At 51.0% G+C, this 23,022-nt stretch overlaps 1 protein-coding gene across 1 annotated transcript; it reads left to right on the top strand.

The window, feature by feature from the left end:
- The first annotated feature begins 867 nt into the window (after positions 1–867).
- Positions 868–14,593, top strand: SPRY4 (sprouty RTK signaling antagonist 4). The gene is made up of 2 exons (XM_018915612.3): positions 868–1,028; positions 10,238–14,593. Exon 2 carries the CDS (start codon positions 10,284–10,286, stop codon positions 11,175–11,177), a length of 894 nt encoding a protein of 297 aa, XP_018771157.1. The 5' UTR covers positions 868–1,028; positions 10,238–10,283; the 3' UTR covers positions 11,178–14,593.
- The last annotated feature ends 8,429 nt before the right edge of the window (positions 14,594–23,022 follow it).

Genomic DNA, 23,022 nt, shown 5'->3' with positions numbered 1-23,022 from the left:
ACGCTGAACACGGGCAGAGCAGCGGAGCTGGGAGCAGCTCATCCATGGCCTCACGTCCATGAAACGGGAGCAGCTGCCGGCGCTGGGTGGGTGTGGGGACCCTGCGGCTCTACCCCACCTCCTCTCCTCCTCGGGAGAGAAAGCCATGAAATAAACCCACAGGTTGCACATACATCACTCGGGGGGGAGGGGGATTGTGCTCGCATTTTCACCCAGGTGCTGCCACAGGCGCCAGGCACGGGGGACGGACACGGGTGTGTGACGATGCTGCGGTGAACGGAGCGAGCCGCAGCTCTCAGCACCGGGAAACGAAGCCGAGCGCTAACGGGGAACCGTTCCCATCGTTTCACTCGTGGTCACACATCCCAAAAGCGAGGATCGCCAGAACCTCCAGCCGAACGAGCTCCTGTCCCCCCCCGGCTCCCGGCGAGAGGCGCTGACAGCGCTGCCGCCCCTCGCCCCGCTCCCGGCGGGATGCGGCCGCCCGGGGCGGCGGCCGGGGATGCCCGAGGGGCCGGGGGCACCCTCCCGGCTGCTCCCCGGGATCGGGCCGGCAGAGGAGGGGGCTCGGCGGTGCCCCCCCGGCGGTCGGGTGCCCCCCACCCCCGCCGTTACCTCCAGCCCCGGGCGGGGGGCGCGGTGCATGCGCAGCTGCCGCTGCCCTTCATTCATAAAAAAAAAAGGGGGAAAAAAAACCCCGGGAGCCGCATCCGCGCTCCCCTCCAGCCCCCATTCATAAAAGGCAGCGGAGCATGCGCGCTGCCGCCGCGGTGCCCACCCATTCATAGAGTCGGGCGGCAGCGCAGGCGCACTTGCGGCCGCTGCCCTCCCATTCATAAAATAGCCATTTTCCCAGGCAGGCAGGCGGGTGCAGCGCCGCGGCCGCCGCTGACAGCGCCGCGCTCGCAGGTCCCTGCCCGCAGCTCCTGCCGCTCCTGCCAGCATTCTCCCAGGTCCGGCCCCCTCGTCCGCCTCGCATTTGGGATTAACTCGCCTATGGAGAGATGGTCCTAGCTGAATTATTTAAAGTAAGTACGAGATCGGAGCTTGCGAGCAATTGTTAAATGTTTTAAGTAGAAAAAGCCAAGCCTGCTCCCCGAGGGAAAATCCTGCGCTCCTTCTAGATGTGTTGGGCTGCTCCTTACAGATCGCTGATCAGGAGCATATTTCTGGCCATGACTTTTCTAACAGTGATTAGCTATAATTATGTACAGTGGAGAGCTGCCTGGTGCTTCCCAGCCCAGAGGAGACTTGGCATTCTGGAGAAATATCCTGTTTCTTGCAGAATTTCCATTTGTGTCCCTGCGTCTCTGATTTATACCTCTTTTCTGCGTTCTCCCATCAACATCTGCATTTGCTGTACATATATGGCAGGCAGGTTTCAGCACTCTTGGGTCGGGTTTGTTTGCAGGCTTTTACAGCAGAATAAGTGGCTTTTTTCTGCTGATGGGATGTCTTCTCCTTCATCCCTCCTTCCTTCCCAGAAAAGGAGCATAAATACACGGTCACCTGGGCTGACAAGTCAGAATTGGGTCTTTCTTGCTGTGGAATGGATTATCCGCATTTCCTCTCTTTTCCAAAGCCCTGTCTTGTGAGTGTCAAGTAGTTTTTAGCTGTCTCCATAATAGGACACTTCAAAATCAGCCACTCATGTGTCAGACCTTTCCTGCATGACCTTTGCTCCTCAGCATTTTATTTCATACAAGCCTTTTTTTCATTTTTTTGGCCTCAGTGCCTTATTCCATCACTGTTCTTCCCTGTCTTGCTGTACACTTGTTTTAAATCTGGATGGATGCTGTATTTTAAAGGCTAGATGAGTAATAAAAATGTGTACCTGGAATAACTTCATCTAATACACGAAATATTTTATGTATGGAGGAAAAACCTGTGCTGGCTGCTCCTTTCTACCAACTGCGTAGCAAAGATAAGCCAGGATTTTATTTTCTGGTACCAGTCCTGGCGTCACAGGAGAAAGACAAGCCTGGAGACGACATGTTCTGAAAATTCATTATCAGGAGGGGAATGGAAAAAGCAGAAAGGGGCATATAAAAGGCACAAAGGTCTTAGGGGAAAGCAGGACTGGGAATGCAGACCTTGGAAATGGCACTGCAAAGGAATATCACGGGGGAAAAGGCTTCCCTCTTTCTCCTCCAGTTACCAAGGGTCTGATTCCTTCATTCAAGTCTTTTGTAGCCCCAAGTTTTTCTTTAAAGGGTGAAGGAGAGAACGAAAGAGAAAAGGAAAAGCATCCCTGCATAATCCAGAGTGGAAAAGGCACGTTCTAGATTCTTTAAAACTTCTCCAGCTGCTGCCTTTCCTCCACACCATGCCAAGGGGACAGCATGGCAAGAAATTGCTGTTTAATTAGGTAAAGAGGAACTCAGCTTTCCCAATATTACAGCTTCCCCTCTCTGCCTTTATTTTGGGTTAAAGAATCAAGCTCCAATTTGTGCACGGAATCACAATGATCCTGATGACTGGCTTCCCCCTTGTCCATATAAAAATGAATGATAGCAGGAGGAGGGGTTGTTCTCAGTTATTGGAACCCCACTGGGGATGTCTCGTTGATAAATGTGCCCTTTTCCATGGGCTGCTGTGTTTTCCCTTGCTGGAAGAGACTCTATGTTGGGATTATAAAATTAAAAGGACCATTTCTGAATACTGCAGTCCTTTCGAAATTCTCTATGAGGTATGTGCAGGGGAGAAATTATTTGTTCTCCTCCTGAAACAGCAAAACAAAAGCTGTTTTCCTGGAATCATGATTAATTCCCAAACCAGACTGGGGAATGCAACATCTCAAAAAACAACTCCTACCCCCCCCCCCCAAAAAAAATAAATTCTGTTCTCAGGCTTCGGTGAAATAAAATTCACATCACTTACAACACTACAGCAATACTTAATTACCAGTTCTGACAGTTTTCATAAAATTAAATGTGAAGGAAAAAAATTCATTAATCATATTGCTATATAACTTCCCAGCTCAGCCCAGTAGTAAAAGCTGTGTTTTTGCAGGCAAACAGTTGCACAAGTGTTATTTTTTTAAACCTTTTTCAATGCCATACAATGTATTCCCCCAAGAAAATGTCCAATCCTTCCAACAGGGTTATCATTTAGTACCATTAGCTTAATAGATCATATCTGAGCTTGGTTTTCTGCCCTTAAAATAAATGTTTTTGTCCAGTAGAAGGCTCTGACTGAGAAATCCAAGTCCAGAGATCTGAATGCTAGTGGGCCAAAATGTGCTTTATTCACTCGCACCATAGGAACAGACTTTAGCTGGACAGAGACAGCTTCTTGGAAGTCTACAGGTCTCATTTCCCAGCTCCTGAATTTCCACACTCTGGCAAGAATTTCGTGTCTCGTTTTAAAAATGGCAGGTTTCCCTAATAAGCTTTCTAAATTTTTTGCTGCCTTATTACTTGTAGAGAAGATTCTAGCTGGACTTAGCTAGATAAGGCTGCTGAGGAGGGGAACAAAAAGAATGAATGTCAATATTTTGTTAATATTAATACACACTTTAGGGGAAAAAAACATTTTTTTCCCTTTTTTTGAAGCATTTACAGCTCGACTCAGAACCCAGACAGCCAAACTCAGCCTTAATGAACTCCAACCTTATGAATTATTCTTAATCCCACATTAAAAACATGTGCTTGCTGCAAGGTCTCCTTTAACTACCTCTGAGAGTAGTCTTCCTCATTAAAAGCTTTAATTGGACCCTTTGGCTTGCACCAGGAGCAGAGTGTCCCTTGTCACTGCTGGCAGGCCTGGACAAGAGGATGTCCTTAATGCCAAACAAAGGCAGGGGCAGAATTTGTTCCCTTGCCTCCAGCTCCTCCTCTGCTGGGCCCTGGGGAGCAAATCCTTTATTGATCACTCAGGGGGACCCTGCCCTGCCCAGTGCTCAGGGGCAGCTCTGCCCGACACTTCCAGAGGAGCTTTTTAACCAAAAAATGCTTTTTAGCCAAGCCACCAGAGGAGACAGACTGGTGGTGACAGGTCAGATTTGGCACTGGTTGCCATCGATCCTGAGCTGTGCTGCCTGGCACAGGCCTGGAAATGTCCCTGCCCACCCCTGGCATGACACTGCTTCCAATGTGTTGCTTTCAGTTATGGTCATTTCCTGTATTAAGTCTAAATATTCTATGCTTTTCTTGTTTTCTTCCTCTTGCACTGTATTCTCAGAAATTCGTGTGTCCCAGACAGCAAAGCAAATAAACCATTTTCTGCAGTGCATTTACTGCAACTGTTGCTGCCTGTGTGCCACTGAGTGACTGTCACAGCTCTGCCAGAGACTAATTCAACTTTTGCATTGGTAATGGAGTCACAAACTGGTTTGGGATGGGAGGGGCCCTAAATCCCACCCAGTGCCACCCCTGCCATGGCAGGGACACCTCCCACTGTCCCAGGTGCTCCCGGCCCCAGTGTCCAGCCTGGCCTTGGGCACTGCCAGGGATCCAGGGGCAGCCCCAGCTGCTCTGGCACCCTGTGCCAGGGCCTCACACCCTGCCAGGGAACAATTCCTTCCTAAAATTGAATCTAGCCCAGGTCCAGTATCAGTGCCCAGGAGCAGGTGGGATCCCTCTGTAGGTGCCAGGATTCAGAGCTGTCTGCTCTGACCCAAAGCAGATCCCCAAATGAGCAGCTCAGCTCTTACCCTGTCCCAGTGCAAGGCTCAGCCTTTCATCAGTCCCTGGCAATTTCTCCATCCCTTCTTCACAGAAGATTGTGATGCTTCAACACTTGGGAAATTCTTGGAAACCTGAGATTGAAAATTCATAAATTCATGTTGAAGCATCAGATTTTCTTTATTCCATTTACAGCTGGACTTGACCATCCTGAAGGTGTTTTCCCACCCCAACAATCCCAAAATAAGAAGGTGGCTCGTTGTGCACAGTGCTCCCCATTCCCCTTATGGATTTCCATTTCTAAGATGTACAATCTATGTCATGGTCCTGGAGGTGGCCCCCAGCCCCTGGCAAAGGGCAGCCTGGCACCTCTGGAGGGTCCGACTCCCTGATGTTCCAGGGCACAGGCCAGGCTCCAGAAAGGAGCCACCAGAGGTGTCCCAGGACAAGGAGGGGACAATCCAGTGCCAGCAGCCCCAGGAGAAATCTGGGTTTGCCGAGGCTCCTCCTGCCCCTGGGGCTGTCAGACACAGCAGAAGGGCCAGGCTGTTCCTGAGGTGCAATTAAGGTGTAATTAATTAGAGAGAGATAAGTGGTCCCTGGTCTGGAGCACCAGGACAGAAGGGGTTTGGTGGCTGCATCACTGCCCTGCCCACTCTGGGGTCTCTCAGCAAACACACCCAAACAGCACATCTGGGCCTTTTTGGCTTTCTGTGACATTTGAATTCCCTTTAGACATTTCTTGTGTCCCAAAAGGGTTGGGCAAAACTGTGGGACCCTGTACCTGATGCTGGCTGCCGAGGAGGAGCTCAGGGAAGCTTTTCCCATTTTCCTTCTGGCTGCCCTGGGGGGTGGCAGCCCTGGGTTGCCCAGGATTGCTTCCACACAGGACCCTCCTCTGGACTTAAGTCCCTTACTCTCGTTATTTTTTTATTACCACAAACATCTAGAATATTGTTAAACATGTGAGAAAGAGCTTATTAAAATTATAAGTGGGTGACTCAGATAGTTATGAACATTAGCTATTTCTGCACTCACTGGGTTTTTAAGTCAAGATCCATTTTCTTTTTCAGTTACTGGAAGATCTGTTGTCCAACTCCACTCTGAAAATAAAGATATTAGAACCTTATTCTTTCAAAACTTGTTCTGAAGAAATTAATGAGAATGAATTTTCCTGAGGGTTTGCTTTCTCATGGAACTGCCTACAAGGACAAAATGAAGTAGGCAAATCCAAAATCCTACTAAAACATAAAATGCCTTTTGTTTTAATTTCATCTACTTTCAAAACCCTACAAAACTTTTGAGTCTGAAATAATACCAAAACACTTTACAATAACAGTTGGTTTCCTACAACTTTAGGACCTGCAATTACCCAGTACAACAGTAATTTTAAATTGGCCATATCTTGATGAGGAGATGGAACAAACACTGCAACACGTGTATGAACTTGGAGTCCAATTTTACTCCCTTGGAAGGAAGTATATTTTGACTTGAAAATTGTATGTGGTGAGTGACTGTACAGTCATGGGGGAAGAGAAATTTTTCTCTTCATGGGAGTTTGCTGCCTTGAAAAGAACCTCATTGTTTGCCTCTAAAGAATGAAAAGCTCCCTGTATAAGAAGACAGTCATGAATTTTTCTTCCTGTTGTCTACTTTAAGAAAATTATCTGTACAGTCAATTTGTGCCTGTGTTAATGCTCTAAGACATCTGTAATTACCTGTGATCAAAAATGAATTAATTTTGTGTACTCTATGGCTTTTTTTCCTCAATTGAAATGCAATTTACAATCAGGGTTAGTGCAGTGGACAACAAAGATCCCTAAGGTTGCACCCCTCAGCTCTTGTCCTCTTTCAGGGTGCCAGGTTACCCCAAACACTAATTTTGATTTGGGATCTGGCTGGGATAAGCTTTATAAATCCAGTTTATAGGGTGCCAGTGTTGCTGCTGAAGGCAGCGTTGTCCTTGTGAGCAAACACCCCACCTGTGTGCTGGGGTTTGGGGGGAGGTGAAGGAAATGCTGCCCTGCCTCTGGGGGCACAGCAACCAGAAAAGGTCCAGCTGTGGTGTCTTGGAGGGTCCTCCAGGGAGGTCACAAGGCCCCTCCAGGTGTCCAGGCAGGCACATCCCAGCCTGGGACCCTCCACAGGAGCACTCTGGCTCATGCTTTCCTTCTGCCCCAGCAGAAATCCCTGAGCCCAGGGCTGGGCTGCATTGCTCTGCCAGGAGCACTGTGTGCCTGCACAGCTGCCCAGGGCCCTTCCCTGGCAGCTGCCCTGTCCTGGGACAGACACACAGCTGAGGGAAAGGTGCCCACAGCACACAGACACACCCTGGAGCAGCTCCAGCATGGAGCAGTGCCCTGGCTGTGGTGGGCAGAGCCCAGGGGAGAGGAGCCCCTGCAGGGTGAGCAGCACCCAGCTCATCCCATTCAGCACTCGAGGGGCTTGACCTGGATCTGTCACCAGCAATGTCACTGCACTGCTGGAACTTCTGGTGACAAGGCCAGCAGCAATGGAGTCGTGGTCCTTGGAAAATTCCACAAATATCAGAAACATTTGTCTGTTAAGAGCAGCGTGAAGGGGGAGAGCAGTTAACTGCAGAAACTTCTGCTCAGGAGAGAGGGCAGGGCAGAGAGTGAAGGACCAGGTGTCCAAGCACCAAACCCTGTCAGGGTACACATCTGTGGTGGTCTAAATGTGATCTTGATGGAGCCAGAGAGACACTGTGGCCAGAGCAGGGGTCTAAGAATGGGGAGAGCTGGGTCTTGTCTGGCTGTTTCCCCTCCACAGGTTTTATCCAAGCAGATCCTGTGCCCAGATATCTTTGAGTTCACCTTGCCAGGCTTCCCTTCCCCTTGTCCTGCAGAAATAGTTTGTCTATTAAAAAGACAATTTGAAACTGTACTACAGTGAAAAAAGAGGAAGAAAAGCTTTTATCCCTAACTCTCCTGATGTGTGGTGTCTAGTCCAGGGTCCCTCTCCCTTCTGTGGTAATTAACTGAAATCTTGATTAGCATCATCTCAGATAAGCCATCTTTAACATCTGCCTGCCTGAGACCCCATCTGTGCTCAGGGGTGTTTGAGGAATGGCCTGGCTCTAATCCTTCCCCAAATTCATCTGGTGACACCATTTCTGTGTGATGGCATCACTGGCCCTGGCTCATGGCAGGCTGGGCACTGCAGAGTGAATGCAAAGCCTGAGTGCCACCTCCAGGGACTCCCACACTGCCACCAGTGATGCAGAACACCCTCGGTGCCACCCTGGGCACGGGCAGCACCAGGGCTGGTGCTAGGCAGGGCTGAGCAGCTCTGCTCCACACCCTGCTGCCACACAGGCCACCCTAAAACAAATGGCTCTCCCTGGATCCAGGGGAAGTCTGGTGAACAGAGCAGATTCCTGAGAGCTGGCACCAAGTGGGGTGGGCAGGGAGCCCTGGGGAGGCCACGAGGGCAGGGTGAGGAGGAGCAGACAGGCTGGAGCACCCTGCAGCACTGCCACCATTTCCTCCAGCTACCTTCCATCTAAGATCAGCTCTGCTGCACTTACTCTTGGCAACCAAAACAGCTGCATCTCTCTCCTTAAAAAAAAAACACCAAAAAAACCCAGTGGAATCAAAGTCTCCCTGCAAATGTAACACACAGCCTCCAGAGAACTGATGATTTTGCTAAACTCTGACTTGCAGCAAATACTTTTTATATCATGACACTGGATTCTGATACACAAAAGAAAATCAAGTTCTTTTCCCTCTGCATGCACCAGAGTTGTCAGAATCATTGCTTCTCTTTGTTTTTTACATACAGTAACTAGGAAGAGATGCTTTATAAACCCTCTTGTTCCTCCAGTCAGGATGTCAATGAGCTATGAATAATGAAATAAAAAAAAAATCCAAATGAATGGCTAAGACCCAGCAGAGAATTTCAGCTGGGGAAGAGCAGCAGCATAAGGGCTGCATGACAATAAAGATCATTAGTGCTAATAAAGCATTTCTTCCTGCTGGCGTGCAGGGCACAGAGGGGCGGATGCGGGGCCGGACCCGGCTTGTGCCGCCCTGCCCAGCTCCCCTTGTGCCGAGCCCGCCCGCCCTCGCACCGATCCCGGGAGCACTGGCACTGCTCCAACCCCCAACGCCAAGTGATCCATCAAAGCAGCGATTCACAACCGCAAGAGTGGACTCTGGTGGCATTTCTCAGGGGGTAAAAATGGGCTTCCCTCTCTTCTTCCAAGGATGCGGGATCAGTTCTCGCTCCCGTTTTTGCGGTGCCGTGTTTGTTTTAGGGGAGATGTGCTCTCGCAGAAGGGCACAAACACTGTCACACACACTTCCCGTGCATTATAGGGCTGTAGCTGGATGCAGTTCTTTCCTTTTCCCCACTGCTGTGATATTAAAAGCCATAGAATCACGGAATCATTTAGGTTGGAAAAGACCTTTAGGATCATCGAGCCCAGCTGTTAAACCAGCTCTGCCAAGTCCAAATCTTTCACGCTGTTGGAGAAGGTTAATTTATTTGTTGAACACAAACAACTGGCAATGCCTTAAGCTGTTCACTACTTCCTTTTTCTTGATACCAGCAGCTTTTCCCCTCCTGCGACCAAAGCTTTACTCACCCCTTCTTTCAACTGATCTCCAGCATTATATTATTTATGAATAAAGGTCACCCCGTGAGGAAATGGCACATCTACTAGAAAACAATGTGCACTTTCTAAATTTGAACTGAGTCGTTTCCGTTCTTTGATTTAAGTTTAGTTACTTCCTGTGGTTTCTTGTCCTACGCCACTGCTGAATCTTTGGATTGACTCCAGGATAAATTGCACTCTTTCAATGAAATTAGAAACTGCGGCACCAGGGCTCAGCCAGAGCGGCTGGTAAACAGCACTTCAGCTGAGAATGAGTGCACTTAGCGGGCTGCACCAGTGTCTCATTACCTGTGAGAGGTGATGGATCCAGCCTGGCCGTGTGGCTGCTCTCCTGGGAGCTGCACCCTTGGCTCCCACCCTGCTTTGCCACCAGACAAGGGGCTGAGCCAGCGCTTCCACCTCCCCTGGGGGGGACAAAGGAGCCTCTGGAACCAGCGGCTCCTGATGGAGAGGGGACACTTCCTCACCAAAATCAATCCATCCTCACACAGGCAGATCCTTGGTTAGCAAGGACAGGTGCTCAGCCCCAGGCTCAAAAGCACCTTTGTACCAGGCCAGTGCTTCCACAAGCCACAATCCTGCATCAGGTTTTTTAGGGATCAGGGTCAGCTGGGGAAAACCTCCAAAGTTTAGAGAAATCGTTTCAGGAAACTTGCTGACAAAACCACATGTGAAGGTACACCAGCAGCCCCAAGATGTGCTTTCCCTCAGTAAAACCATGAGTGAGCTCTCCAGGAGCCTGCAGTGACTGCAGCCCTCCCAAGGCTGGAAGAGCTGTAGATGGCCACGGTAGCAAAGGAGGAGTGAGGCACTTTGTGCTCTGCCTCCCTCGGACACGAGTTTACCTTACAAGACCTTCAGCACAACAACCAGCCTCAGCAAGGAGCCCTTTTGGGCTGGCATTGCAGGATACCACAATAACAATGCGCTCTCTCTCTTTCCCCCATCCCTTTTCTTTCTCCTTCCCTTCTCCCAGGACACTTAAGCACAGAATTTGCCCCAGCAGTTGGAGTGATTTCTCAATGGAGCCCCGGATCCCTCACAACATCACCGTTGTCCCCAACTCTGTGATGGTGCAGCCCTTGCTGGACGGCCGGATCCCCTACGGGCGGCTGCAGCACCCACTGACCATCCTGCCCATCGACCAGATGAAGAGCACCCACCTGGAGAACGACTACACCGACAACCCCGGCGCCTCCCAGCCGCCGGCCCAGAAGCGGCCCCGGGCCCCCCACGAGCCGGGCTCGGCCGGCCAGCACCCGCAGCGCTGCGAGCAGGATGTCACCCACCCCTGGATCTCCTTCAGCGGGCGCCCCAGCTCCATCAGCAGCAGCAGCAGCACATCCTCAGACCAAAGGCTCCTGGACCACATGGCCCCGGTGCCCGTGGCGGAGCAATCGTCCCCCCGCGCCGTTCGCATCCAGCCCAAGGTGATCAACTGCAAGCCCCTGGACCTGAAGGGCCCCGTGTCCCAGGAGCTGGACAAGCACTTCCTGCTGTGCGAGGCCTGCGGGAAATGCAAGTGCAAGGAGTGTGCCCTGCCCCGGACTCTGCCCTCGTGCTGGGTGTGCAACCAGGAGTGTCTGTGCTCGGCGCAGAACCTGGTCAACTACTCCACCTGCATGTGCCTGGTCAAGGGCGTCTTCTACCACTGCACCAACGAGGACGACGAGGGCACGTGCGCCGACCACCCCTGCTCCTGCTCCCAGTCCAACTGCTGCGCCCGCTGGTCCTTCATGAGCGCCCTGTCCCTGGTGCTGCCCTGCCTGCTCTGCTACCTGCCGGCCACCGGCTGCGTCAAGCTGAGCCAGAGATGCTACGACCAAGTGAGCCGGCCCGGATGCAGATGCAAAAACACAAACAGTGTCATTTGCAAGGCATTGCCCGAGAGCAAAGGGGCAGAAAAGCCCTTTTAATGGTTTGGGAGGAGGAGATGGGAGGATGCTCCGTGGAGCAGGGGGTGTTGGCTCTTTTTAATAACCTGTGTTCTGAGGAGAGCGCCGGCCTCTTGCCTTCGGAGAAAGCAGAAGCAACTGTTTCCACAAACTGAAGCACTTTGGGTTATTCAGGGTTTTTGGAACTGGTCGCAGTTGAAATAGATGGGGCCAAAGGAGGAATGTTAATAATGCAGAGCGAAGGCTGCAAACCCATGTACATCATGAAGTACAGCTGCTGAAAAACTCCCAGCTCGGAGGGACGGCTGCTCACCAGGCCTGCACACCACAGGAACCATTAACTGCTCGCTTGGCAGGCACCACCTCACAGCCAATCCCCATTCCCAGCTGCAAAAAGCTGCTTTGAATTCAGATTCAGGGCGGGCTACTTGCTTCCTGTCTCCTTCCAAACCCCAGCTCGCTCCCAGCAGCCTGCTGAAGGCGATGGGGGAACTCCCTCCACCCTCCTTCCCTCCTAGACACCACTCCAAGGGCTGGTTGCACACAAAGTATGTGTCTCTCTAAAGCTTTCTGTGTCCCTCAAAGATTTTTGGACCAGAAATGAAGCTACATTTCATTTGTGGATGGGTCTTCTGCCCTTTGGGCGTATCCCACCCGACCCCACTGGTTTGGACCCTCTTTCTAAAGCAAGATGGTAGCAGGGCTGCTCCTCCCAGGAGGAATGGCAGCAGGATGCGTTCAGGCAGTTGTATCAACACCGGGTCCTCCTGCCTGTAAGCTGATGCTTGGCATCAGGTTTCACCCGATGGAATATGAGTTTTGCCTCAGCAGAGCAGCCCCTGTGCAGGAGGAAGGTGGCTGATCCCGTTCCCCCAGCCCAGCTCACTCCCAGAGCACAGGGGATGCAACTCGAGCCACAAAGGAAAGACGAGCAGGGTTTGGTCCAGTAAACCTCTTAAGCTCTGGTAAGAAGTCCCACAAACCTAAGTGTACGATGCACACAGATGTATTTTTCTAGGGGTCTCAATCCAGTACCTCCCCTCCTGGAACAAGCTCTTCTTTGCTCATTAGATATTAAGATTTGTTTTTGTCTTGGGGGTGAATGGCATTTGCTTGAAGTACAGGACATTCCCTCACCCCTATTGCTGCTGTTTGACTTTTGCCTCTTCTGTACAAAAGTGTCTTTTTAAATGTAGAGAATGCTTGTAGTGTTTATTTTAGTGTTAACACACACTAGGGAAAGCCAGGGGAAGGAAGAGAGTGCAGCTAACGAGCGGGCCCGTGGTTTTCAGCGCACAAACATTGGCTCTGTCCCTGCCCTCCTCCTGGGGCTGGTTCTTCCTTCCCCAAGGATGCTGTGACCCCTCTCTCTTGACAACTACAAGGTGCTAGACAAGAATCTTGGTCCAAACATGCAACACTCTAATGAGGAGGTAGGTACTTGTTGCATGCAGAAAACTGACCTAGTCTCTCTTGGTGTTTTTAATTAGAGGAGATTTCCTCAGTAAATGCACAGCAGTGACAGTGAAATGTCATCTCTAATTAGACAAGCAATAGGCAGAGCTCATGTAGCATTTCCAGGAATCCCCTTGGCCTGGGTAGGGGCTGGCAGGAGCACCCTGGTGGGACTCTGGTGTCTTTGGGTTGCAGAATTCAGCTCAGCTGGATGGCCTGGGGTTTAGCTCAATGGAATTGTAGATATTTATTGAATGGGGGAGTTAAAAAAAAAGAAAACCAACCAACTCTTCTATTTATAACATTTGCTAGCTTGTACATGCTGAATCATAGAAAAAAGGATGTAATGTCTGTTACCAGATACCAGTTCCTATAGGGCAGCCTCATGCTGACTGTCTGTGGGCATCAGGAAGCAGGTGGGGATCCAGAGCTGTGTTTATTATCTTGCACAAATTGGAGGGGAAAAGATAACAGGAAAACCAACCCCAAACTAGCTGAACTGCTGGTTGAATGTATAAGATATTGTATTTAATAAGAGAAATCCTTTTCCTAAGATACAAGCAAGCTAGAAAAGGCCAGCAGGAGAGGCATTTACCTGCTGCCCTCCCCTGCTGGGACCACACATGTCCAAATGGCCTCCACCCACGGCTGCTTTGCCTTTCTGACCCCCTGCCCTGGCTGTTCCTGGGAACCTGTGCTGAAATCCTGCCCTGGCAGAGCCCATGGCTTGGCTGCATGGTCCTCGTGAGCAAAGGCACCATGGAATGGTGGCCACCGTGCCAGTCTACACTCCTGGACATAGCCCAGCCCTCCCAGCTGGTCTCCCCCTCACTGTACATAGCTGTAAACTCTTTCTCTCTTGGTTTGTTTTAGTACCCAAGCCCTGTAAGGCGATGATGCCGTGCTGGAGCCTGCCAAGCCTTGTGGATGTGTTAGAGCAGTGGTCAGTGTAGCAGAGTGACCCTCCCTCCTCCCCTGGCTCCCAGCACGGCCCCTGGACTCTGCCCCAGGAACGGCAGGAAGGGCTGAGCCCTGTCTGGAGCTGGGGAAGGGCCGGCTTGGCCCGAGCCAGGGCTCTGCCAGAGGGAGCAGCTCCTGTCAATGAAATCCATATTCCCTCTCCTCCCCATCCCAGCACTTCCATCCCCCACTCCTGTGAAGGTACTTGGGTCTCCTGCCCCCCCAGAGATGGGCCATGGGCATGGTGCCATGTCACCATGTCACAGCCCCACAGCTCTGCCACCCTGCCAGGGCAGATCCCCCTGCAAACGAAGGGACAGCTGCAAACGAAGGGACAGCTGCAAACGAAGGGACAGCTGCAAACGAGCACAAACCTCTCCAGCCATGGCACTGAGGTGGGGTGCTCACAGAGGCAGGAGGGCAGGTCAGGGCAGCTGCCCCTGGCACAGGTGCCACGCTCTGGAGGAGGAGCAGGAGGATGGCAGGGCACCTGCACTGCTAACTGCTGCAGCAGGTCCATGGCAGGGTTTGGCCCTGCCCTCACAAAACAGCCCAGACAGAGAGAAGGGGGGACCTGAGGGTGCTGGCAATGCCACCCCTCATTCCCAAGGGGAGCAGCCCCAACAGACAAACACCCTGTCACCACAGCCCTGTGCCTGTGCCCACCAGGTGCCAGGAGCAGATCCCAGATTTGGTGCTCCCTGGGCACTGGCTTTGCCATCCTGATGAGCCCTCACCCTTCCCAGCACTGGGTATTCTCTTCCCCTCCCACGCTCAGACACCCTGAGAAATATTTCCCCCATCTCCTCTTACCACCCCCTCACATGTACACCCTGAAATGTTACCACAGAAGGTTTTTCTTTGTATAGAATATTTATTTTGAAGCTCTATTTTAATAGTATTTATTTTAGAAAGTCTACTATTGTAAGAGTTCTTCTGTTTGTGAAGAAAAACAAGTACTGATGAATGTACTGATCTAGAAATTATATATATATATATATAAATATATATTGTTAAATATATGAATGGCTGTTGTGGTTCTTTAAAAAAAAATCCCAAGAATGTTTGTAGCAATTATTCTAAAAATACAAGCAGAGAGTAGCCCAGAATTGGTAATTTGATGCTCTCCAGCCCTGCCAAGGAACTCAGGGCGATGCTGGGCTTGCTCTGCCCCACAGCCTGGCACACAGGGACTCATCAATTAATCACCCTCAAATCCCCTGCAGTGGGAAGAGCCAGCACCTTGGTGGGAAGCAGTACCCTGCTCTGGGAACATGGAGGAGCAATCCTCTCCTTCCCTGCACCCCTAAAATATGCCAGCCTGGGAGTCAGGCTGCTCCTTCACGGGGCTGAGCCCTCCGTGTGACGGGGGGATCCACACTAAAGAGAACCAGACACAAAACCAGCATCCCCTCCTCACAGGGTTTGTGCCAGCCCCATCCCACTGAGCCCCCCTCAGCACTCAGAGCCACTTCCAGCCCTCCTGCTTCTCCTTTCTGGGGCAGAGCTGTGCTGCCCACACCAGAACAGCCCCACCAGGACTGTGGGTGGGCACAGAGCATCCTCCAGCCCTGGCCAGGCCACCCCAAGGCCCCCCTAGACATGGGAGCAGCCAGAACTCTCCCACCTCCTTGGAAGAGGAGGAGAAGCTGCCAAGGACCAAGTCCCTGGGTCCCTGCACAGCCCCTGAGCCACATCCTGGGGCTCCCACCCAGCAGCACCCACCACCCTTCCTGCCCCCAGCTCCTCGTGTGTCACCAGCATCACACTGGACTGCTAAAAATACAGGACCCGGGTTATTTTTCACCATCCCTGTTATTTATTTGCACACACTGTGGAGCTGTGACTCACTGGAAGCTGTGCCACGTTTTGTGTCATCACAGAGGTAACCTGAGTGTGTTACCTGCCCTGAAATAATATTATTGGAACAATGATGTTGAATTAGTCAATGGATCAGATAGAGGGATAATAACTACACTGTGCAGATCGCGACATCGGATGCCAAAAAATTTGCAATAAGGAAAAGATACTGAATTTGTTATGCTGGGGGTGGTTTTTCTTTTTTTTTCTCTTTTTTTTTTTTTAACAAACAGGCTGAGCCAGGATGTATAAATTTAAATCAGAGTTTGGCAACACCAACTGATGTCTTGCACATAAAGCTTTAAAAATACCAACACGACGCTCGTGTCTCTCTGCTGGAAGCGAACCAGAGCACTCTGCTTGATTTGAGCAGTGGACGTTAAAGCAATAGGTTTTAAATCTATCAGAATTATCAGGGGGTTTTTGATCCTTTTTTCCATCATTTTCAGTTATTGGCTCTCAAAGGAAACCAACTCCACAAGCTTAGGCTGTGGGATGGTGAGGAGATGCACAGAGCTAAGAGTACAACAGACTTCCCAGGCCCTAGAGCAAGCCCAGCTCTTGGATATCAGACCTGAAAGGGAATTTCTAGACAATCAACACGCCCTAAAAATACCCTAAACCAATGGATTAATTCTGAGAGAATGGGCTGAGGCTTACAGAAATTATGAATTTACAGAAATAAGTGACCAGATTGAGCAGGTTGCATCCCTTGATCTCTTTCAACCTGAGTCAATTTGGGATTCTACAAAATGAGATAAAAACCTAATTTTTAATTCATTTTAAAACTGTTTTTCTAAAATATACACTTAATAAACTCAATGAGATTTTCCCAAAGGTGTAAGTGCTGCAGACAGGTAAAATATGTTATAAAAGAAAAGGCCTAATGAAATCAGACCTTGTCCTGCTAGTCTGTCACTTCCAATTGCAGACAACTTGCAAGTTCCCAAATGAAACAATCGTGGGTATGCAAAGCTTGTGAACACAACAACCCATTCCTTGGGGAGAAAAATAGGGGACCTGTATAAACAACAGATCTTGTCCCAAGAGAATCAACAAAGGAAGATGTAAACACCTTAATCTGAGTATGAACACACAAATCATCTTCTGACCAATAACTGAAACAGCAAGAGAACAATTCGCCAGCTGGTGTTGCACACGAGGTCTGTGAAAACTGTGAAATGAATTTTGTGAGTAAAGAATGGCTTTTCTGCATGAAGAAAACGGAGTCCCAGGTGACACATTCCAGCATGGGTGGAACCCGGCGTGATCTGCAGAAGGCGACGGCCAAGCCTTGCCACGGCCCACGGGACTGGAGCACAAAATGGGCAAAGCCACAAACCAGGGCCACAGCCTCAGGTTAGGGGGGAATGTGGGAAAGGAGGAGCCCAACTTTGTGAGACACAGCACACCAGCACAGCCATCAGTACAACCGCCGGTACAGCCTTCAACGCAACCGCCGGCACAGCCATTGGTACAGCCTTCAACACAACCGCCAGTACAGCCTTCAACGCAACCGCCGGCACAGCCATTGGTACAGCCTTCAATGCAACCGCCGGTACAGCCATTGGTACAGCCTTCAATGCAACCACCGGTACAGCCTTCAATGCAACCACCAGCACAGCCTTCAACAGAACCTTCAACACAACCACCAGTACAACCTTCAACACAACCACCGGCACAGCCTTCAACACAACCACCGGTACAACCATTGGTACAACCTTCAACACAACCACCGGTACAACCACCAGTACAGCCTTCAACACAACCACCGGTACAGCCTTCAACACAACCACCGGTACAACCTTCAACACAACCACCGGTACAACCACCAGTACAGCCTTCAACACAACCACCGGTACAACCACCAGTACAGCCTTCAACACAGCCACCGGTACAACCACCGGTACAACCTTCAACACAACCACCGGTACAACCACCAGTCCAACCTTTAATGCAACCACCAGTACAACCTTCAACACAACCATTGGTACAACCATTGGTACAGCCTTCAACACAACCACCGGTACAACCACCAGTACAGCCTTCAACACAACCACCGGTACAACCACCAGTACAGCCTTCAACACAGCCACCGGTACAACCACCGGTACAACCTTCAACACAACCACCGGTACAACCATTGGTACAGCCACTGGTACAACCTTTAATACAACCATTTGTACAACCTTCAACACAACCACTGGTACAACCATCGGCAGCTTCGCCGGCCGTGGGGTCGGCGCCACAGAAAGGAAACTCCAGTGGTGAAGACACAAACCTGTCACGGGTCAGCCACGCACAGCGTGGGACTCAGAACTGAGCACATTTCCTGGGATTGCTCCCAGTGAAAGCCCAACAGCCAGCTCGGTGTCACCACGAGTCCACGTGGCTGCCACCACTGCCACGAGGTCATTGCAGAGTTCCAGCTCTCTAACTCTGGGTGAGCACAGCAAGGAGATGCTGCAGCTCAGGGGGCTGCACTGCTCCCACATGGGCACCACCTCCCACAGCACCATTTCCCAGAAATAAATAATTTTTCTCACTGGGATTAGGTGTGGGAATGGGGTGATGGAGGCTGAACCCCATTCCTGGCCAGACACAGAGCTGGCTCCTCACAGGGCTCCACACCAGCACACAGCACCCAGGGATGAAGTTTGGCCCCCTTGTGAGTGGCAGACAAATGGCCAGGGCAGAGATAAATTGCCTTTGCACTTTGTTTTACTTCCTCCCCACAAAAACCTCCCATGGGAGCACTGAATCCCTGGGCTCCCACTCTGGCCCCTGCTGAGCACCATAAAACTTCAGGGATGTCCCCAGAGGGGGTGGGTTCCCACACAGGGCAAACTTCCCTTTCCAGGGCAAGGAAGAACTGGCAACAGGGGTCCAGGCAAAGCCTCTCAGCAGGGTCTCAGCCCTCCTCTTGCACCCACACAGCCTCCACAGGATTTGGGACAGAGCCACCCCAAACGCACCCCAGGGTCCAAGCTGGACATCAGGTTTTGAGGCACAAGAGGGGTAAAGAGGCTTCACAGAAGTTTCTGACCATGCCCAGGCCACCAGGGCCCATCACAGCCCTGGAGAGCCAGCCCTGGGTGACCAGCTAGGACACAGCAAGGCTTCTGCTGCTGCAGAAAGTAAGTAAATGTCAAAAAACAACCAGCAAGCTGAGAAACATCAGCCAAAGGAGGAGACACTGAAAAGGTGTTTATAAAAATAAATAAATAAATAGAAACCAAATCACAAACCAAGAACCAGCCATGATTTCAAGTTTAAGGTTTCTGATCACTCTGCCAGGCTCTTGCCACACCAGCCTCCACCAGCAGCAAAGGTCTGGGCAGGGTAAGCAGCCCCTCAGCACCTCCTGCTCCCTTCCCAGACCATTTGGGTTCTGCAAACCAAGCAAGGCTTGTGCCTCCAAGCACAAAGGCACGGGAATTTCTCCATAAAACCCCCCAAAAATTTACTCCAGTATTCCTGAAGAGAGGGAAGACTGAACCACGGCAGCTTCCATTGACATTTTCCTGCCCTTACAACAGGGAATAAATAGAAGTTTCTGCATGAAGAAACTCTTATGAATAAATCATCCAGCCCCGTTCTGCTCAGAGCCAGGTATGTTTGTGATTATGATGCCATTATGTAACCGGGCGCTCCTAATCAGAAACACAACAATCTCAGAGCACAAAACTGGGACATTCTGCACCACCACTCTCCAGATATGGCACTGGAGCCTCCAGCCATGTGTGGAGCAGCAAAACCCTCCACCCAGAAATGCCCTGCTCCGAGCTGGCAAGGAAAGAGTTCATGCTGCCCCTTCAGGGAAATCGCCGTGTCCAAAGAGATGCTAAAGAATGAGTTAATTAAAATTACATCCTCCTTGTGACAGTATGTAATTGCTTTTCACAGAGAGGCCAAGCCATCAGCACAGATCCTCCACTTCCAACACACAGGGTCTATGGTCTGACACATCTAGAGTCCCACCAAAGCCAAGTTTTCATCATCTCTCATGTCTGAGGCTGAGGGGTTACAGTTCTGTTTTCCTCAGCAGCAACCCCATGACAAATAACTTCAAGGCTGGCACAAACCAACTCTCCTGATATTCCTGTAAATTATCCTTAAGAATACAACTAAACTTATTTTTTTCTTTACATGGGTGTCTATCCACTGCTAAGAACCCTCCAGCTGTACTGGGGGCTAGAACTAGATGGTCTTTAAAGTCCTTTCAACGCCAACCATTCTGTGGTTTCACAGTGACTGAAGCACAGGACTGGTGCAGGCCAGTGGGATTGGGTTAGCGTGAGTTATGGACAGGGCAAATCCCAGCTCCTGAGGAGCCTCTGCAGCCACAGAGGCAAGGAAGCACCAGGAAGCAGCTCCCACCTGCTTTCAGCAGGAGACAGCTCTGGGCACCCAGCTTTGGACTGAATGGGAAGGTGGGAGTGTAAAATAAGGCCAGAGAGGACTCAGTGAAGTGTGGAGTTTAAAAAAAAATGGCTTGGAGGGACCCCATGCTGCTGGGAAGCAAAGGGATTTCCTGCTGGTCCCAAAGACAGGAGCAGAAAATGGGGTTAAGGGCTCCAGGAAAGCAGCACTATATCCTAAGGATCCCTCCTTAGCAGGGTGAGCCTGGCTGAACGCTGTAAACTGCAGAGGAAACCCAGAATGACAAACAATTGTAGGAACCTGAAAAGCCCAGTTCCTCTGGATTTCATGGGAAGTGCGATTTTCAGTCCTCTGACCTGTCTGTCTGAGGGGAAGTGGGCAATAAATAGCAGCCGGGTTGTTATCAAGAGGATGTGAGCTATTTATAAAAAATTCTTGGGCTTTTTGAACTCTGTTTAAAGAGGCAATATCCTTGGCTTGGGTAATTGGGGGACTGAAATGCTAAAGCAAACACGATTACTCAGCCACCTTGGGAAAGTTCAGTGCTTACTTGTGTTTCTGAATTTTTGAGCATATTTGAACAGCTGTGCTGGTGTTGCCCCCAGATCCAGAGGGGAGAAGGAAGAGGGCTTGGGGATCCCTGTGCAGGGCTGCTCCTGGCACTCCCAGCCACCACTGCTCAGCAGGGCCAACAGCTGATGGTGACATGGCTTAACTGAACTGAAAGTCCAGGCTGGACAAGGCTTGGAGCAACCTGGTCTAGTGGAAGGTGTCCCTGCCCATGGCAGGGGTGTTGGAAATGGATGATCTTGAAGGTCCCTTCCAACCCAAACCATTCCATGACTAATTAAAAATACCTTTCATGAATGAGCTGCCTTGTCTGAAGGGGTTTCTAGGTGCCTTACAACACGCTGGCTTCCCAGCAGGATTTAACCATCTCCAGCTCTGAGGCAGAGAGTGGATGCCAACTCATGCCCTCTGCCATAGCAGGAGGGGAGGGTTTGGTGGGGTGGCAAGGGCAAAACAAAGGCAAGATGAAGCCAACATCCACAAAGGACTAAAGACCTCCTCGCTCAAGGAAAATCATCCGAGCCCTCTGAAAAATGATTGTTTTTAACTAAACCAGGAAGAACTGCTGGAGCAACCTGCACACAGAGATGTACCCAACTTTCAGAGAGTCATGGCTGGGAGCACCGAGAGCCAGGGTGGGGCACAGCCACCCCCAGAAGGGCAGCTCACTGCCCAGGTCACACTGGCCATGCCAGCCCGACCCTCCCAGTGTCACCTGAGTGATGGATTGAGGGTCACTGGGCTGGGGAGCTTTGAGCACAGCCCTCAGAGCTGCCCCCATGCAGGAGGTCCTGACCTGGCCCTCTCCATGCACAGCACCAGGGTCCCTCCTGCCCAGCCTCGCTGTCCCAGGGTCCTCACATCAGGATGTGGCACCAAACAGAACCCTCAAAGCGTTTCCACTGGCTGCTGTCCTATTTTTGTGAGCCCAGCCATCAGCAGACAACATTGCTCCTGTGTGGGAACCACACACAAAGTGTCCTGACAAAATGATGGCATCGTCTAAAATACACAAACACGCTCAAAAGAAGGAAAACCATGAAATTAAGGATAACAAACAACAAAGAGAAGCTCATACACAGAATCTGTTAGTGTTTATGAGTCACTGAGGCCTTCCTGTCTCCTCTTATAAACTGTGGGAATGCACTGTGGTCCATCCTCTCCTTGAAAACCACCGAGGTGCTATTTTCCTCGGAGCCCAGAGCCGGGGGCGGGGAGAGACACTGCACAAATGAAAGATTTTTTTTTTTCTTCTTCTTCCCTTTTTCCTTCTTATTTTTTTTCTTCAAAGTAGGAAACCAAATCTGAGGAGCAAATGCTGTGGGATGGGTAAACAGAGGCGAGGGCAGAAGCCTTGGGGATGAGATCATCGAGCGCCCTGGCCCGGCGCTGTTTTCCGACAGCAAAGGGCTTAACAATGGAATGGATGGGAAATGCCAGGAAAAGTTAAAGAGCTTGGGACACGAGGTCTTTGTAAAAGCTCATTCTTTATTATTAACAAACAGCTTCTCCCCATCTTCCTTCGTCTCGCCCTTCAGCAAGTGAGGATTTTCTGTCTCAAACATAATTCCTTTCCAGCTTGGTGTTTTCAAGCTCTCCCAGAATGGCTGCTCTGCTGCACCAAGGCTGCCCCACCAAGCCAGGACACTGGGACACAGCCAAGGCTGTCCCACCATGCCAGGACACTGGGACACAGCCAAGGCTGTCCCACCAAGCCAGGACACTGGGACACAGCCAAGGCTGCCCCACCAAGCCAGGACACTGGGACACAGCCAAGGCTGTCCCACCATGCCAGGACACTGGGACACAGCCAAGGCTGCCCCACCAAGCCAGGACACTGGGACACAGCCACTGCATCATCACACCTTCACCAGCAGCAGCAGCAGCCAGTGGGAGGTGTCCCAGTCCATGGCACACCTGGGGTAGCACTGGATGAGCCCCGAGGTCCCCCCAGCCCAAACCAATCTCGTCCTGTGATTCTGCAGTAACCCTGAGCTGTGAGCACTGCAGAGCCAAGGCTTCCCTCCAGGCTGCTGGAGGCTTGCAGCAGGGCCAGTCCCACCCTCAGGTGCTCCCAGGAGGAAAAGCCATCAGCCCCTGGTGAGACAGAGCCTGTCCAAACCCTGCAGCACCCCGAGGGAAGGATGCTCAGCCCGTGCATCCCAGCTAAAACTGGAATGCACAGACTGGAGCCAGGAACAGCAAGTTTTGAGGGATTTTTATGTGAAAACCTCACACAACAGGATCTCAGATGGCTTCAAGAGAAGCCACCCAGGCTCACTCCAAGCAGGGCCAGCCCTGAAGAGCTCATGCAAGCTGCAAGTAAAGCACTGGCTGCACATGGGCACATGCAGGGATTGCAGTGCCAACTTCTCACATGGAGTTAAAAATACAGAATTGTAGGATAATAAATAAAACTCCTTCCCTGGGAGTGTGGAGAGGCCCTGGCACAGGGGGCCCAGAGAAGCTGTGGCTGTCCCACCCCTGGCAGTGTCCAAGGCCAGGTTGGACAGGGCTTGGAGCAGCCTGGGACAGTGGGAGGTGTCCCTGCTGTGGCAGGGGGTGCACTGGATGATCCTTAAGGTCTGTTCAACACAAAGCAGCCTGGGATTCTGTGCTCTAAAATGGTGTTTGACAC

This window comes from Serinus canaria, chromosome 13, assembly GCF_022539315.1.
Source record: "Serinus canaria isolate serCan28SL12 chromosome 13, serCan2020, whole genome shotgun sequence".
In the NCBI taxonomy this organism is placed as follows: Eukaryota; Metazoa; Chordata; class Aves; order Passeriformes; family Fringillidae; genus Serinus; species Serinus canaria.
This window is presented reverse-complemented; position numbering and strand designations above follow the sequence as displayed.